Genomic DNA, 18,138 nt, shown 5'->3' with positions numbered 1-18,138 from the left:
AACACTGAACGGAAGAGCAGAAAAACTGGCTTACGAGGCTTTTTGAAGACCAGACAGCAGGGCTGACAGAGAAGAGAGGACTTACTGTAAATGAGCTCTAAAATCTGAGGCTGTTATCCACTGAGACGTTTATACTAATGTATTATACATATATATATATATATATATATATATATATATATATATATATATATATATATATATATATATATATATATATATATATATATATATATATATATATATATATATATATATATATATATATATATATATATATATAATATATACATTCTTGTGAAACCTGGAGTAAACAAGAACCGTCAACTAACCAAAAAGCTTAACGCAGAATAAGGAAAGCTGCGTTCATCCTTCCATCCGCAGTCTTAACAATGCCACGGACACATCGGCAGCAAACAAACGTGAGTTTTTACATCCTGTTCTACTCAAAAAATGAACATTTTCTGGCAAAACAGTGTAAGTGCTTTGCAAAAATGCCTATTCCAGGCTCACCCATTTGTGCCTTTTTTCTGTCCAAGGCGAGATTACAGAGTTGCACTTGAAAAGCAAACATCTGCCGCCAACAGTGGTGGAAGAAGTACTCCGATCCTTTACTTTAGTAAAAGTGTCAGTACGCGTAGTGTAAGTAAAAGTCATTCAAAAACATACTTACAAAAGTATTGTCAGCAAAATGTGATTGAAGTATAAGTAGTAACAGAAGTGGTCGTCTGAGATTTTATTCCATATGACTTGATCTGACAAAAATAACTAGCTGTCAACTATACAGTATTTCCCTCTGTAGAAGTATAAAGTGGCATAGATAGACAGAAAGGATCGATTACAGTACAAGTACATAACGTTGTACTTGCGTACCGCACCGCTGGCCGCCAACACCTGGCTGAAAGTACAGACTGCTTCGGTCCGCAGGCGTCCTGGTTCAGTGTGAAGTCTGCGATGGAGAGATGAAGCAGCTGAAGGAGGCTCCAGGGGTGGAGGAGAGATGGAGGCAGTGGGTGGGTCTGAGGGTTCATCTGAGTCACTATTTGTCAAGTTCAACGTGCCGTTAATCACATTCAACATCTCCTCAGCTGCTGCTTCCTTAGAACCAGACCTTAAATGTTTCATTTTCAGAGATTTCTCATGAACCGCAGAAGGTTTTTGAATTCAAGTTTACATATTTTCCACAACATGAAGGAGCTCACACTGTAAAACCACCAGACAATCTACAAACTGTGACAAATTTGAGCTTTTTTATGTGATTTTGATTTTAATTTGCTTATTTATATTGTTGTGCATTGTTTGTCTGCAGCGTCAGTGTTTGTCATGACCCTGCTTCAAACAGAGAGCCATAATCTCATTGGCAAGGGTGTCATTTCCACTTTTACAGTTTATTTTCTCACTAAAATCTGTCCAAACGTCCTGTCCTCTGACTCAGTAAGCTTTACGAGCAGCAGTAAGTGCTATACAGACTTTTTTTTTGCCCTGGATTTCACCTCTCAGGCTACATATAAGTTGTTTTACATACTACAAGTGTTGCTGGAGTTTAGACCTCTTCAGACTTTTTCCCTTCTTCGTGCACCTTTTTGAAGTAGGTGAAGCTGTGCCAGAAATCCCTACTCCACGTATAAGCCGCCTGGAGGCTGTGTTTGGACCGACTTTAGCCCTGCGTGAAAAAACGCAGCACCTTCCTTCATTTGAATGAGGCCACTGACTGCAGGGGTCCCAACGCACAGAGGTCTGGCAAAAAAACGTCGTTGAACCAGGCTCAGCTTTTGCCACGACACAATGCGATGTCATCCGGCGAGGCAAAGAAATATTTTTATTTTTATTTTTTTAAACGGCCAGTGCGCTTTGTAGTAAAGATTATTTATCTTTATCTACCATTATCAGGTTTCTGTCAATGAAACTAAATATGATTTTAAGTAGTAAAAAATTCCATTTTATTTACATAGCGCCAATTTATAACAGAAGTTATCTCATTGCACTTTTCCTATAGAGCAGGTCTAGACCGTACTCTTTATAATATTTATTATCATAGAGCAATTATTTTGTAAAGCACGATAATCAGTTTCATCATAATGTGTTATTTTCTAACAATCTAATAACAAGAAGCAGGAGATTCATGTCGGCCGAACGCCAACATTTGTTTCGTTTTCAGCGACTCTAAACATGGACTTAAAATTGTGTTTTTCTTTTCTGGGATTCATTATTCAAAAACATGAATTCACTGGTTCAAAGGAACAGAAATGGAAGTTAGACACCTGAGGATAAAAAAGCAACGAACTCCGTCAGCATTTAATTTCTGCCTAACTGCACGCTGTCTACAGTCAGTGTGTTGAAAGCCACACTAACCACTTTTCTTTCTTTCTCTCTTTCCTCCTTTTTTCTTTATTTTTCTATGTCTCTTTTTACCTTGCGGGGTTTCTTCTGTCACCTCTGCACTCACTTGACCCAACATTTGTGTTCACCATCCTTATTCCTACTTAATTATTTCACTCACTTCTTGATTTGTTTATTCACCCACTCTTTGTCATTTTGTCCATTTTGTAATATTTTGTGTAATGACTTCTTTCACTTCCTCCTCTGGCACCTCTCCACGTGTCTCCTACTTCTTCATGGGTTTCCACGGGACTCTCTGCCTTTCCCACAATCCTCTCTGCTTCAAAATTTTCTTCTACTCTCCCTCCCTCTTTTGCTTTTTGTCTGTCTTGTCTTCCTGTCTCGTCCATCTTCCCCACATCTCTCTGTCCTGGTGCGTCGCTTCATGTCTTCGTTATTTGTTTGTGTGTGTTTGAATCTTCGTGTTGGGGTGCGTGTGGCTGTGTGTCGTCCCGACTGCCAGGCCGTTTGGACAGCCCGTTCTTGAGGCAGCAGCACAGTCCCAGCAGCCCCAGTCCGACTCCCCCACCTCGGGGCGCGTCGCCCCTCCGCACCCCGCCACACGCACGGACGCAGCCCGCCGCTGCAGCCGGTAGGTACAGCACATAACCGATAAACAGCAGAAGAAGAAGACAGATGGACTCCAGCAGCTTGGTCAAACCTCTCTCCCCAGACACGAACCCCCTGCACAAATATGGAGGCTGAAATAAGATGAAATGACAGTAATAGAGGATGAAACTGCATGTGAATTCAAAATGTGAGGGATTAAATAGTCTCTGAAGACAATGAGTACATTTACATGCACACTAGTATCCCAGTTTTGAGTCTTAATCTGGTTTTGATCATGCTCAGGACTTCACGTTGACATGAAACACAAGTAATCTTGTTATTCTTCTTCTTGTATACATGATTCTAAGATCGTCTTGGTTTCTGATTATGTGTCTTTGCTCCAAATCCAGCCAGCGCAAAAAAAAAAAATCCTATACATGACAAGACTGTGTCTAGTGATTGGAAAAAAAATGTATAAGGTGTTTAGTTGTCAGAGTACTCTAACTCACAATGGGCCTAATGCAAGAATAACTCGTATGGACAGATTTGTTCGTGCGTTGCATGTAGAAGCGATTTAAGAGAATTTGACGTATTGAGCAATTTTCTCCGAGGTACGAAGGTCCACGTTAAAATGCCTTAATCTGAATAAATTTGGAGTTTAAATATATTACCAAAATCAATAACAATCAACAACAGTTTAAAAAAAAGAATAAAACTTCATGTAAAATGAATATTCTGTCCACCGTATCGTCACCACAGTCATGGCTTGAGGTTTGACAATGTTTTTGTTTTTTCCTTTTCTTCTAGATGTTAATATTGTAATTGGCTTATTTTGTCACAGCAACTTCTACAGTTCAGTAGTTGTTGGAAAATGATCTCCATCTGACATCTTTCTGCAGGCCTCTGTCAGTATCATCCTCTGTTATAACACCCAACACTGCAACATCACCTACTTGATGATATTCTCTCGTCCTTCTCTGTGACTGTTACGTCCCCTCGACCATCTTCATGGACCTCTTTGCTTTAGCAGGACATTTTTTTAGCATCTGACTTCATGTCAAACCGTTCCCTCTCTAAAATAAGAATATGAAAATGTTCTTGCATAAGGCCCATTGTTTCTCAAAAGCAGAATAAGATTTTATCCATGTTTACAAAACCAGGATATGATGTTTACATGCAAAAACACAACCAAAAACCTGATCACACTGGGACGCTAGTGTGCAGGTAAACCTCCAAATACTCCACGGAGAGTCTGTAAAATTTCAACTTTGAATTTGGAACAAGAAAGTTACATCGACTGGACTTCTGGAAAAGCCTTTTAAATTGAAAAATATTTCGATTAATCAGGAATCAGTGTGACCGTGTACATCCACCAGGAAATGTAACTGAGGTGACTGTGATGCTGGGAAAGACTTCCCCCATACTTCAACCGTAGCATTGAAGAAAACAGACGCAATATTTGAGGCTAGCTGCTAGCTATGATCAGATGAGACTTTATTTAGTTTATTAAAGTATTTTGTTTCCAGTATAAATCAACATAAAAAAATGGACATAAAGAATAAAAACGACACTTAGAAAAGGAGGTAGGTACATTTGGAAGTTGCCGTACCATCGGTTTCTAGCAATCGACAAGTTGGACAGTGCCAGTGTTAAATGATGACAAGGCAGCCATTATTAGAGGACTCCTCTCAGACCTACATGGTTTAGCACTTTTTCAGTCCACATCTCAGTGTTAGTACTTCATTTTCATAAGCAAATACGCACTTTCACCCCCCACACATCTGCGCATCAACCCTTAAAATCACCTCACCACCTCCTGCTGAATTTACCTCCAACCCTGCCCTCCGTTCCCTTACACTGAACGACGACTTTCATCTCCCCCTGACTTCTTTACATTACAATTTAAAATAACTGATTCTGATATTTGTAATTATCAATGTTAAAGGATACGTCTGATGATATTTTATATTTTTCTTCTTGTCAACAAATCCCATGAGAACCAACAACAATTTATCTACTATCAAGTACTGTGTGTGAATCCCAGCCTGATGTCTCTTCTTCCTCCATTGTTGTCCAAAAACTATTAAAAACACATCAGTGAGCCGCTCTGTTGAACCATGAACACACACACTGTAGTTTAATCTGACTCAGTCCCACACACACCGTCCTGCTGCCCCAAACACTCACTACAGCACCACATGTGGATTCATCCGCCGCAGAAAATAGTCCCCAACAGATGCACTATTTCCTTCTGTTTGTTTGATAAAAACTACAGCGAGCAGCTGTTTGAGGAAATTACTGAACCATTTTACAAAATGAAGCTATATATTTGTGTGCTTTAAGTTTGTTAAAGATTTAAGTCTTCAGTAGGAACCAATGGGCTTGGAGCTGAGAGCCACAGACAGGAAGACCGAAAGTATTGAGAGACTAACATTGTTGGCTTTGGTCCTTTCATGGGATTTGTTGGCAAGAAGAAAAATTTAAAATAGCACCAGCATTATCCTTTAAGGACAGATATTTCAGCATCTATCAATTTCAGTTTTGTAAGTACAATAACAGTTGTAGCATTTAGCAGTAGCTTACAACTTTATTAAACAATAATAACCAAAAAACTGCAATTACTTCAGTAATAAATAGCAAGAATCCTTAAATATCAAGTCAGAGAAGCAACTAAATCTGGCCTTTGGTGTCCGTTTTTTAACAAAAAGACCTTTACATGTATTTTTAGCGTTGATGCTAGCAGTGTCTGTACTGTGTTCTACCTACAGGATGTTAAAAACAATCCCATTTGAGCCTTAAACCTTTCTGGTTGTTGTTAACCAAGGTAGTCACTACCAAACCTGACTCATGGCTAGATTGTGCACTTGCAACCTTCCTTGCTAATGAACTAACAGGCTAACACACACGCTAGCATTTTACTAACTGCTAGTAAATGATAAAATATCCTTTATGGCTGTAAACCATAAAGCTGTTTGTCAGTTTGTGTGATAGATGTTGAGTCTGTCGTCCCCTCAGTCTTCATCCTCTAGATGTTGTCCAGTCAGCTGCTGATGTTCAATTATTTTTGTAAATGTTTCCGTTTTTTTCTGATGTTTTATGGTTTAAATTAGCAACAAGGTAATTTACTTCTCTCAGGGATAAAGGGCTGTGACTTTAACTAAAGAATCTCACTGGTTTTCTTTCACCTCCCTCCTCTTCTGATCCTCAATTCCATGCCTCTGATCCTGGACTGCATCACCTCCCTGCACACACACACACAAATACACACTCCTGCTGCCTTTAATCCTGACCGACTGACCAACCTGTGAGTGTTTGTGTATGAATGTGTGTATGTGACGTTGTCGAGCCGACCGTCAGTCGCCACCGCTGTTTGTTGGCCTTTGACTGAGTTTGGATCTTTGCCCTTTGACCTCTGTGGAGTTGATCTAGTTGTCATTTTTAGTGTCAAGTATCAAACACCTGAAAATACTGCTGACCAATTTCCAGAGCACACCATATGTTTTTACACTGACATACCTTCCTTTAAGAATCCTCCTACTGTACGACTTAACTTTACAAATTATGCTGTTGAAATATCAAAGCCAGCAGACAATCAAAAAACAAGGAAGTTGTAAAAAAAAAAAAAGGGTGATTTGACTTTTCTTGTATTAAAATGTTTGCTGTTTAGCAGCCAAGTGCCAAATATCTGATGTTATTAATTCCCCAAATGCATCAACCAAGACGGGTTTTCCAAACTGTTCAAAAATATGAACTTTAACAAAACATCAAGGCAACTAAATGTTTAAATGATTATTAGTTTTAAGGGTCAGTTCACAAAATAATTATATATTCTCACTGACCTCTTGTATCTATCCATGCAGATAGTTTTGGTTTTAAAATGACGTAGATTTACTGTAGATTGTCCAGAGTAACAGGGACATTTTCTGGAAAGAGATGGTGGTGTTGAATGTCAATTCATTCATCTCCATTCTTTCGGGACGGGGGCAGAAATGTCCAAGACAGATATCTCAAAACCTGGACAAATAAAACCAAAACTATCTGCATGGATAGACACCACTAAAGGGAAGGTTGAAAATATATTGTTTTGGGGTGAATAGAGACTTTAAAAACATATGAAATGTTTTGGAAAATAGTCAGCAATAATATAGTTACCGGGTATAATCGTGCAGACTACCTTGATGATCTGCAGTGTGTGTTATTGCATGTCTGTAGGTGCGGTCATGGCAGATATTATGCTGGGTGGGCAAAGAGCCAGTTCATCCATGTCCCTAGTGACAGCTGACAACAAAGACAGCTCTCTCTAAATTTAGCGCTTCCTTTAATATGAAAGGGTATTGACAATTTTCTAAACTGGTTTCCATTATGAGTAACAGATCAATTTTACAACACTACTTATAGCAGTTAGCCTCACGGCCTTCAAAGGATTTTGACCGCCAGGTGAATTGGAGAACCCACCCATGCAAGACCCTGCTGAGCTGGATGTGATTTGTCATTTTAACAGGGTCACACACCTCAGTCAGCCGTTTGTTTCCAGTCAAAGTGACTCTGTTGTCCTCCATCTGTGGTCTATTGTGTTCATGTCCACTGGGAAATCTCGTTCTGGTCTCTGAACAGGACGTCTGACTTCGACAAGCATGAAATCATCGAACATCTGAGAAAAAGTGATGTTTTCATTGTGGAAGTGATCCTCTTGAGTGTAACTGACACTGTGCTGATGTTTGTCATAATGAGTTGTATTCCTGGATGTGGTGTCAGCATTGTGACTGTGACTCACCTACAATGTGCCCGTATACATTGATGGCATAATAATGAATGTTCAGAAGATATCTGATGGCTGTTTCATGACTTGATGGATTATAGTGATTGTGTCTTGGTTTTGGTGTGAACTTTCCCAGAATACCCTATCCTTGTTGGAATATGCCACTGTCCTATTTACCAGTATCGATTTGCTTCACTACTTCTTCTTCTGTCTGTATGACGTGTCCAGTGTGTGCTTTAGGCTGCAATTCACAAGTGTTACATGGCAATGCACCCTGTATTTGTTGCACTTATGTCTTACATTGCAATTCTGTTTTAGACAGGGTTGCCAAGTCTCATGTGTTTGGCATGAGATGTTCGCTTTCACACCGCAGCCGTAACGCGACACAGCCGTGTCCGGTGGAATCAAGCTGTTAGAGTTTACAGCCATGCTAGCAGCTCTGTGAGGCTGTACTTAGGCACAGCGGTACTTTGTGCTAAATGCTAACATGCTAATGTTCAGCAGGTATAATGTAAGCACACTAATACTTGCAAATTAACACTAAACAGAAAGTACAGTTGAGGCTGATGGAAATGTCATTAGTTTTGCAGATATTTGGTCATAAACCAAAGTATTGGACAAATTAAGACCTGATGATGGCACTAGATGAAAAATCTGGGGATCACTAAAGTTATTAGGTTTCATCCTGAGGGGAACATGAATGTCTACCAAATGTCATGGCACTCCATCCAGGAGGTGTCGAGACATTTAATTCAAGACCACAAATGTGAACCTCATGGTGGCGCTAGAAGATAAGTCAGAGGATCACAAACATCATTAGGATACATCCTCTGGGGACCATGAATGCTTGTGCCAATCCATCTCGTAGATAATGAAATATTTAACTGGATATGTGAAACAAAATTACCTGCTGGTGGCACTAGATTAAAAGTCAGGGGATCACCAAAGTCATTAGGAATCATCCTCTGGGAACCGTAAATGTCTGTACCACATTTAATGGTAGTCCATCTGATGGTTGTTGAGATATTTCACTTTAGACCAAAGTGGTGGACCAGCCGACTGATCTGCAGACTGACATTGCCATCCATAGAGCCAAGCTGCTAGCGTGGCTAAAAATAAAGCTATAAAGTTCTACCTCTGCACACAGGACAACATCTGAACATCAAACTTTCATATTTTAATACCAAGTTTGGTCCTCAAACATTACATTTGCCTCTTTCACTTTGCTCTACACTTTCTTACCTGGTACTAGTAGGCGATTTGTTCATTTTTAACAGGGGGGGACGGACCCGGTTCATTTCGTTCACCAGCGACTAGCGAACAGACTCCCCCATTAGCTATATACAGTAGTTTAGAGAATATTATAGAGCCAAGACGAAACTGACAGAAGGGCGGGAGAGAAAAAGTCGCATTTACAAATCCATCTGGTACTTCAGTGACATTGACAGCACCATAGATTTATCAATACACAGCACAGTTAGGCTACTGATATTTCAGAGCCGTGCTCGGGGCCATAGAGTCTAACTTGAACAACCCTCAGTCAGATAAAGGATCAATGACTCAGGCAGACTAGACTAAGATATTTAACTAAACAACCCCTCTGCCCCTGCACTCTCTCTGCTACTAGGGGATGGAGAAGGGGGATGGCATGTTAACAAGGGGGATGGCATCCCGCCTCAAATCGCCTACAGCCTACTACAGATTAAATGTCCATCAAAATTAAACTTTTAATGTGTCCCATCTACAAAGAGTCTGATTGGCTCAGTTGTTTCTTCGACTGGGCAAACAGTCATGGAGGAAACACAGGACCGTTGAATTTCTTGACAGTATTTGAGATGTAAGCGTTCAGAGGTTCAGAGGTCTGGAAACAGGCTCAGTGACTGTATCTGTGTGTGTTTGCTGGTCGTGCAATGACAAAAGTGATGTGATTGCTGTGATTTTGTGCACTGTTGTGTTAAAGTAACACAGAATGTGACTGTGGAGGTTAGAAATTCAGAGAGCTCTGAAGCTTCCTATCAGCATCCTTTGATTCAGGATATATTCAAAGAAGAAAACTTAACTTAAGTTAAATTCATAAAAACATAATGACGTCCATTATTAATTTCAGTTAAGCAGCAACATCCTGTGTTAGTTCAACACACCTGGTTCATGAGTGTAATTTTGTTGTTCGAGGGGGATTTTGGCGAAGACTTTTGCTCTGGCCTTTTTCAATGTTGTGCCTTTCTGTCCTTCTAGGGGACAATGACGACGAAGTGATCACAGAGCGCAACATGGCCGCCGTGTCGCCCATTCCTAAAATAGTCACCACGCCCATCAAAGAGGACTTCAGCAAGGAGGAGGAGGACTGCAGAGACGAGTGGGGTACGAATTAAAGTGAAAACAGCAAATGTCACATAATCACATCTCGTTTTTTGGGGATTTTTTTGTTTTGTTTTCTACTTAAGTGTTGGTTTCTGTGCTGGGGAGATAAAGCTATCACAAAGACTCTTCATAAGGGCCTGGTCACACCAGCATTGGTTAAGCCAAAATTTTGCCTCGAATTTAATACATGAGCACATGAATGGACTCATGATCAGTAAATCCACATCAAGCTTTCGAGTTGAGTTTGGTAAACTTTGACTTCAAGCACTAGCAAACCATCTTTAACAGGGTTGACCGTGAGGGAGCGGTCACACTGTAAAGTCCAAAATGAAGGAAGCTGTCTTTTTAGCTAATGCTGTTTCATGTATTACGTCACAACAACTGGTGGGCAGTGTGCTATGTTTTTAGTTGGTCAGGTAGTTATATTTGTTGACAGGCTTCTGTAACTTTCCTGACTCGCGCACTGTACCTTCTATAACAAATCCAAATATTGTTTTAATAAACATCTACATTTATGAATTATGAAAGTCATAATTTATAAAATGTTCACTGGGAAGTTGGCCTCCCAGGGTAAACCAAAACATCAGTCCCAGTAGTTTTCTCCACCATATTTGGTTGCTGATATCCTTGAATCTCAGTGATTTTTATTGAAACGATTGACTGAAATGTAATTGTGGGTTTGATTGTTCTTCTATTGAGTGCAGGTTTTAGTGGAGTTAGATAAGATAATCTCACATGAAACTCCTTACCTCAGCAGTCAGTATTGATGCCTTTACATGCTAGCCAGCCCGAGAATAGCTTATTTTCCATGGCCCAGTATTGCGGCTGTGACATCAAGTGCCAGACCTTATAATCAAGACAAATTGTGAAAATATTTCGCTCTACTACTTTCTGGTATGACCGGAACTGACCGGAATATCCATGTTGATATTGAACAATCAAAATGCTTTTTATCACCACATTATGTCTGTGCCTGTAAACACAATGACAAAACTGTCCCAGTAAGCATTGATAGACGTCAAAGTTGAAGTTTAGACATCTAGAACACATGTAACTGTTGTTTTAATGATATTTAAGTGACTATATTTCATTGGTGTCATAACACGTAGTACTGCTAAAAGGATTTTTTGTTAGGTCTAGGGGATTTAATTCTCACTAATCCATATGGCTATACCAGCTGCTAACTGTCCTTGCTTGCCAGCAGAAAGAAAGAATGCAGGCCTTACCTGAAACCTTGGAGAGCTTGACTTGCTTTCCACAGTCGCTCAACTCGTTTCCCGCAGCGTCGCTCGCACTCGCCACGGGGTTATGCCGGCCCAGCGTCCAGTGTTGGTTTCATTTCATTTAGATTTACAAACAGATGCAGACAGAAACTAAACCAAAATACTTAACGAATGAGGGTTATCAATCATCGTCCGTCACGATCTCAACGAAAACTTGCTCGCTATCAGCAGCACTCTCATGCATTCCTATCTCTACTCTCTCCCTTGGAGTCTACAGTAAGACCCTCCTTCTTGACAATTGGCAACCAAGTCAGAATGACAAATGACAACCTGCGACCGTGACTGTCGAAAGCAGGTCCTAGCTACATGTTGAAATATAGTCACTGAAATGCTGTTGAAACGAAGGTTAGATGTAACTTTTAACCACATTTAGTCCAGTTAATGTAGATGTTTATACATCATTTGTCCTGCAAATCATCAGATCAACTGGTGATAGACTGATTTAAGACGAAATATTAGGAATTATTATTAAATTGGTGTTTTGCTTGTTTCCTCCACCAGATTCGGTGCCAATGCAGGAGCAGAAACCGCCGGTCCAGGAGTCGACACCCACCAAGCCCGTGCAGAGCGTTGCCCCGCAGGCCCGCGACTCCTCCGCCTTCTCTGCGTGGGAGTCCGACACAGACAGCCTGGTCAACCTGTGCGACAGCAACTCCGACCCTCCCGCCAACCCCTCCCAGACCTCCCAGTCCTCCAATCTGGTGGACCTGATGGGTGACGCTGATGTCTGTCATGATGACGTCCCGCCCAGCACCGCCACCGCCAGCGGCAAGCCTCAGCCCCTCCTCAGCTTCGATGAGATAATGGACGGGACCTTCTGCTCGGCCACCGGCGCCGAGGACGACCCCTCCAGTCTGGTGGACGTGACAGTTTCTGACCAGATGACCCTCAGCTACCAGCATGCACTGCAGCATGCATCCGGGGAGAGGCAGGAGCTGGTTGATGGACAGCTGCTGATGACCAATGGGGAGACGCTGCTGAAAGAAGGGACTCAGGTCAGACAGGTTACTGCTGCAGCTTCAAACAGAGGTTTTCCGTTTCTTTCTGTGTTAATAGTTGTTTTCTCTCTGTCGGTTCTTATAGGCGAGTGAGGGCTATTTCAGCCAATCACAGGAGGAAGAATTTGGCCAATCAGAGGAGTCCTCAGCTAAACCTGCACCGGTCTTTTATAACAAGCCACCAGGTGAGATACCTGTCTGAAAAGAAATTCTTAAGTAGTTTACGTCAACACCAGGCCTTTTTATTTGAAACAGGTATATATATTATTCATTATTTACCCCACATTAATGCAAACTCAACACTTCCTCCATGTTTTCCTGATAATTTCAGTATAATGTATATTTCCACAGCAATAACACCGTCAATCATACTCAACACATCCTGCACAAATGTTTCAAATTAAAAGTTCTAGCAGCTCAATGGGCATAGTCCCACGCGTTGTTGTGCTGCTGTTGAATTGTATTGCGTTACACTGACGGGTGTTTCTATTAGTGTGTCCACCCCATTCATATCAATGAGAGTAGGCTAATTAACAGAAACGCCTCTCTGTACGATGCAGCCATATACGTATAATGCCATAGTTATCAGAATCAGAATCAGAAATACTTTATTGATCCCCGAGGGGAAACTCTTGTGTTACAGCAGCTCACTGTCACGTCAGTGCACACAGGAATAGAAGCACTAAGCAAAAAAATATATATATATATATAATACACTATAATACAGGTCATAAAATAAATTAAGTACCAAGTGGGTATAAGTATAAAATAAAATAAGTGTGAAGTACAAAGTGGGTTTACCGGTTGATGATAATAATACGGTATAAAGTAATAGTGCATGAACTGTCAAGTTAAGTGTAGCTTATTTATAATGAGACGGAGGATATTGCACAGCAGTAATAGAGGTATGAATAAATATCAATAAATAGGGCATTTTAAACTGAAAAGAGTATATTGCACAGGAGTATTAACACAGAATATTGCACAATTATGTCAAGTATTGCAGTGATGTAATGATCAATGTCCAGTTTAGTGACTTCGGGTCATACAGACTGACACTTAGAGGGAGGAGTTAAAGAGTCTGATGGCCACAGGCAGGAATGACTTCCTGTGGCGCTCTGTGGTGCATTGTGGGGGATGAGTCTTCCGCTGAAGGTGCTCCTTTGCTTGACCAGCACGTCATGGAGCGGGTGGGAGACGCTGTCCAAGATGGCGTGTAGTTTACCCAGCATCCTCCTCTCTGACACCACCGCCAGAGAGTCCAGCTCCACCCCCACAATGTCACCGGCCTTACGGATCAGTTTGTTGAGACTGTTGGCGTCCGCTACCCTCAGCCTGCTGCCCTCAGCCTGCTGCCCTCAGCCTGCCTCAGCCTGCTGCCCCAGCATGCAACAGCATACAGGACAGCACCGGCCACCACAGACTCATAAAACATCCTCAGCATTGTCCGGCAGATGTTGAAGGACCTCAGCCTCCTCAGGAAATAGAGGCGGCTCTGGCCCTTCCTGTAAACAGCTTGAGTGTTCTTAGCCCAGTCCAGTTTGTTGTCCATGTGTACTCCCAGGTACTTGTAGTCCTCTACAATGTCCACACTGACCCCCTGGATGGAAACCGGGGTCACTGGTGCCTTGGCCCTTCTTTATATTTTATAACATAAATTAACTCAACAAATATGTTTGTGTGTTCAGAGATTGACATCACGTGCTGGGACACGGACCCCGTGGTCGACGATGACGATGACTAACTGGCCAATCAGACACCACCACCGGACCAAGAGGAAGTAGGAAGTGCGCTTCATGAAGAAACAGATTTTTTTTCTAAAAAAAACAAAACACAAACGAACAAAAAAAAAAAGTAATAATAATAACAAATCTTGCATCAAAACTACTTCTGTATTATCTTTTAGAGGAAAAGAAAACAGTAGCCACCGGGAGAAAAAGACGGGGTTTGAGTTATTGTTAAAGATGCGGTTTGAAGGCTCAGTTATGGGTTTTTTCTGTGTTTGTTATTTTATTTATTTGTTTTCTTCTTTTTTTTTTTGCTATGCAGATGTAATAGCTAGGAGCGGGGGACTTTTGTTTGTGTAAATGATTTATTACACGTTAACGTAGCGCACTGCTGCATATTAGAGACAATGAAGCTCAGTGTGTGGCTGGCAGCCGACGCACCTAGTCTGTAGTGCTTTAATAACACCCTATAAACTAATACAGTGGATCATTACAGCTGCCATGTATATCTTCACTCTGTTACTTTTCTTACCTCTTTTTCACCTCCCTCCTTCCTTCTGCCTTCCTCTCACAATATTCACCTCTGCAAGTCAGTTAATCTTGTATTTAGCCCTCACTTTACTGGAAAAAGGTGAAATATTCTATTCTGGTGTATCTGAACTGCTTTCACTAACAGCTGACGGGATCCTAAAGAAATCAAATCTATTCTCAAGATGAAACTCCTGAAACAAGTCACATTGTGGCTCCTTTCACCTTTTTCACTCCTTTCGTATGATTTTAAGACTGAATATAACATTAAATGGCTTGTAAATCTGGTTGTTTCTTTCTTCTTCTGCCTCCTTGTGGATGAGCTGCAGCTTCTCAATCAGCCCTCCCCTCTGGTTCCATAAGGTTCATCATTTTTACCCCACTTATATATTTACACAAGCAAATAAAAGCATTTTTTGCATCTAGTCTAGATGAATATACTGTAGATATTTTTCCAAGTGTTAACAGTTTTTTAGGAGAGTTTGGCTTTATGGTAATGAACATGAAGCCACCTTCAGCCTGTGCACAGTAGAAAAAAAACAAAAAACAATGAATCCTTTGTATGATTTCTAATTCTTCTGAAATGTCTCCAAAGGCTAAAAATGAGAAGTTTTCACCGGGCCCCTCGTTTTTGGACAGCAGTTGGCACAGTTCCTGTTCAGAGCCGGGGAGGTTTGGGACGCAGGATGCCTTTCCTTTTGTAATTTAAAAAAAAAGATAATCATTTTAACGTTAATTTCTGGCAGTTACTGTGCCACTCAGACAGAGGCTGCACAGAGATAGATGTTGGATCCAGGGAAGGTGGGATGAAACCGCTGGAATCACTTGGGCCACATTGAAGCTCGCAAATATAAATTCTTGTTTCGTATTGGTCTTAATCTGCATGGAGAACCGGATGTGCTCGATTTATCACATCGCTACCGATACGATCGTGTCAAGTAAGCTGTCAGTCAAGTACATTTTATTTTTAAAGCCCAAAATGCAGAGTTTGTCTAAGAGGGCTTTACACAGTCTGCACAACAGGAAACTGTAAACCTGTGGGGAAGGAAAGAGATTCAAACCCCATAACATACACAGTTACTGGAAACAGAATTTTTGAGGATATAAGCAACGTAGTGCCTTTATGTTCACTGTTTAAAAAATTATAGCAAAAGGTTTTGTTTACCAGGTAAGAAGGGTCTAACAAAAGATGCTATTGAGTTGCATTATGGGAAGTGTAGGATCCAGTGTACCCAAACTAGGGACCAGTAGTGGAATATACTAATATAAGTACACTGACTCAAGCACTGTACCTAAGTAGAAATTTGAGGTACAATTTTTACTTATTAAAGTAACATTTTCAATTCTTGACTTTTGAATTTTTAAGTGTGGTATTACTGTTTTTTCTTAACGGATAGGTTCACATTTTTCAAGTCTGTCTTAAAACTGTAATATGAGCTTCAGCAAATAAATGAAGTGGTTATCTTCCAGAGTCTTTAGTACAAACTTTCCTCTTGAACAGCTGTTGTTGAAGACTGTAAGTTGAAGCACAAAGAGGGAACTTTGTACTTAACATACCTGCGTGTTTTAACTCTTTCTATCTGCTGAAGCGTCGTATTAGTTTCAGCCAAACTCTGCAGATTAGGCGCGTTAGGGATCTCTTCACAGCCAACAATTACAGCAATCAATAACCCTTTAAATCAACATATGGGCATGTGAGTATTGTATCACGATAGACTTGAAAAAATGTGAAGTGTCTGAATCATTCATCCGCTACGGCTAAGAGACTGAAAGTTAGCATAGCTCAGCCTCTTCTGCTCTGACTTTCTGACTCGATTTTAATGTGTCTCTTGTAAATTCCCCATTTTATAGACGTGCGATACAGAATGGCTAGAACAGCCCTTTAAGGCTTCTGTAAGATTTCAGTCACTGTAGGTAGGAACGCCACCATCACAGGGTGACTTGTGATCTTTCCTGGCACTGATTCTGTCTCCTGAGGGAACCGGACCTATATAGCACCTACACAGGCTTACGTTAACTGTGACAGTGACAGTGTGAGTGTAGGTCTGTCAGGAAGAGGTGCAGAGATCCAGAGGGCACCGAGCTGATGAGCAGAAACGGAAGTCTAAGTTGATAAAGTTGGAAAATTTAAAAATACACTTTTGTCGATTTTAGCCAAGGTCTGTGCAGGTGGGAGCGACTCGCCACACTGGACAAGACAACAAATGCCAGACATTTTCCAGCAATAGTGGGAAAATATGTAAAAGAATTATCTTTGACAGCTTTCCTGACATCTGGTTCTCGAAGCAGCTTAAAACCCTAAAACTGATTCTTAAATACTCTCTGACTCACGTCTGCTGCCCGACTGCTTTTGTTCTGTGCCAATGCAAAAAGTACCGTATGTATTTTATTTTCATTTTTTATTGACGTGATGTTTAGTTGCCCTGGAAACTGGAGTGAGAGGTGGAGCGGGCTGAGACGGGAGGTGTGTGTGTTTTTAATACCTGTCGAAAAGTGTGCTAGAATTGATTTTCAGGACCTTTTTGAATATTAGCAACAACAGTGTTAGTCTTTTTTTGCTGTAAATTCCTGTAGAAAATAAAAACTCCTAGGCAATAATAACACGTGTGTGTGTGTGTGTGTGTGTGTGTGTGTTCACCTGACAGGAAGAGTTCAGCTTCTCAAAAGCACCTGCTGATTATTTGGCTCGTTTGTTCACAGACCAGGTGATCCTGGTGTTAAGATGAATTTGGCGACCTGGTTTGATTCACACCTCTGCATCCTGAATGCTCAGGCGACAGGAAGAGGACACGCTCACATCCAACATACATTCAATTTGATTAAATTCTGTATAATGAGGCTCAATTAGTGAATAAATATGCAACTCCTTTTTATTTTGCCATTTTGTCTCATCATGTTTCCCAGTTAGCAAAGAAATACTGATGTGTAAGTTAAAACTGGACTCAGTTTGTTTGAAAAGTGTTTAAAAGTTGAAGGTTTGTATAGATGCTAAGGTTACATAGTCACAAGCCTTCCAGGGCTGCTGCAGAGACGCATCCCTACAGCATGACGCTGCCACCGCCATGCTTCATGCTGGGGATGCCGTCTTTATGATGATGCGCGGTGTTTGGCTTAAACATGCTGTTTAGTCCGAAGTCCTCCCCCACTTGTCTCCTTCTTGTGCGATCACTCAGTTTTTGAGGACGACCTGCTCCAGGCAGATTCACAGCTGCATCATACTCTTTCCATTTCTTAATGATCGATTGAACTGGACTACAAGGGAAAAGTTCTGTATACGGGATTCTGAACATTAATGTAGCAGCAAACAACTATTTGCACATTAGTTTATGTGACTCCCTCCCTGTGAAACTGCTGGCTGTGAGCAGAGCGATTTAACAGCAGGTTCTTTTCACATCTGGCTCTGTGAATTAAGGGTTTATTTCAACCAAACCGGAGCTGGTGACTGTTGGTGAACAGTGGAAAGACTAACAAAGACGGTTTTGGTGAGTTTTATTTTGTTTCTGTCCAGTTTGAATGAGCTGTGTTTTACAATGATCTGCGGTAAAATTACAGTT

At 41.0% G+C, this 18,138-nt stretch overlaps 1 protein-coding gene across 7 annotated transcripts in view; it reads left to right on the top strand.

The window, feature by feature from the left end:
- dbn1 (drebrin 1) overlaps positions 1-17,185 on the top strand; it is a 136,095-nt gene extending 118,910 nt beyond the window's left edge. For 3 of the 7 annotated variants that reach the window (XM_044221169.1, XM_044221170.1, XM_044221176.1), the window contains exons 11-15: positions 2,843-2,971; positions 9,923-10,048; positions 11,833-12,326; positions 12,415-12,514; positions 14,018-17,185. In XM_044221169.1, the coding sequence (XP_044077104.1) occupies positions 2,843-2,971; positions 9,923-10,048; positions 11,833-12,326; positions 12,415-12,514; positions 14,018-14,073 (905 nt within the window). In that variant the 3' untranslated portion in view covers positions 14,074-17,185. The remainder of the gene's footprint in view (positions 1-2,842; positions 2,972-9,922; positions 10,049-11,832; positions 12,327-12,414; positions 12,515-14,017) is intronic. The other 4 variants (XM_044221172.1, XM_044221173.1, XM_044221171.1 and 1 more) reach the window with 3 other exon arrangements.
- Positions 17,186-18,138: the final 953 nt, after the last annotated feature.

Source organism: Siniperca chuatsi, linkage group LG14, assembly GCF_020085105.1.
Source record: "Siniperca chuatsi isolate FFG_IHB_CAS linkage group LG14, ASM2008510v1, whole genome shotgun sequence".
In the NCBI taxonomy this organism is placed as follows: Eukaryota; Metazoa; Chordata; class Actinopteri; order Centrarchiformes; family Sinipercidae; genus Siniperca; species Siniperca chuatsi.
This window is presented reverse-complemented; position numbering and strand designations above follow the sequence as displayed.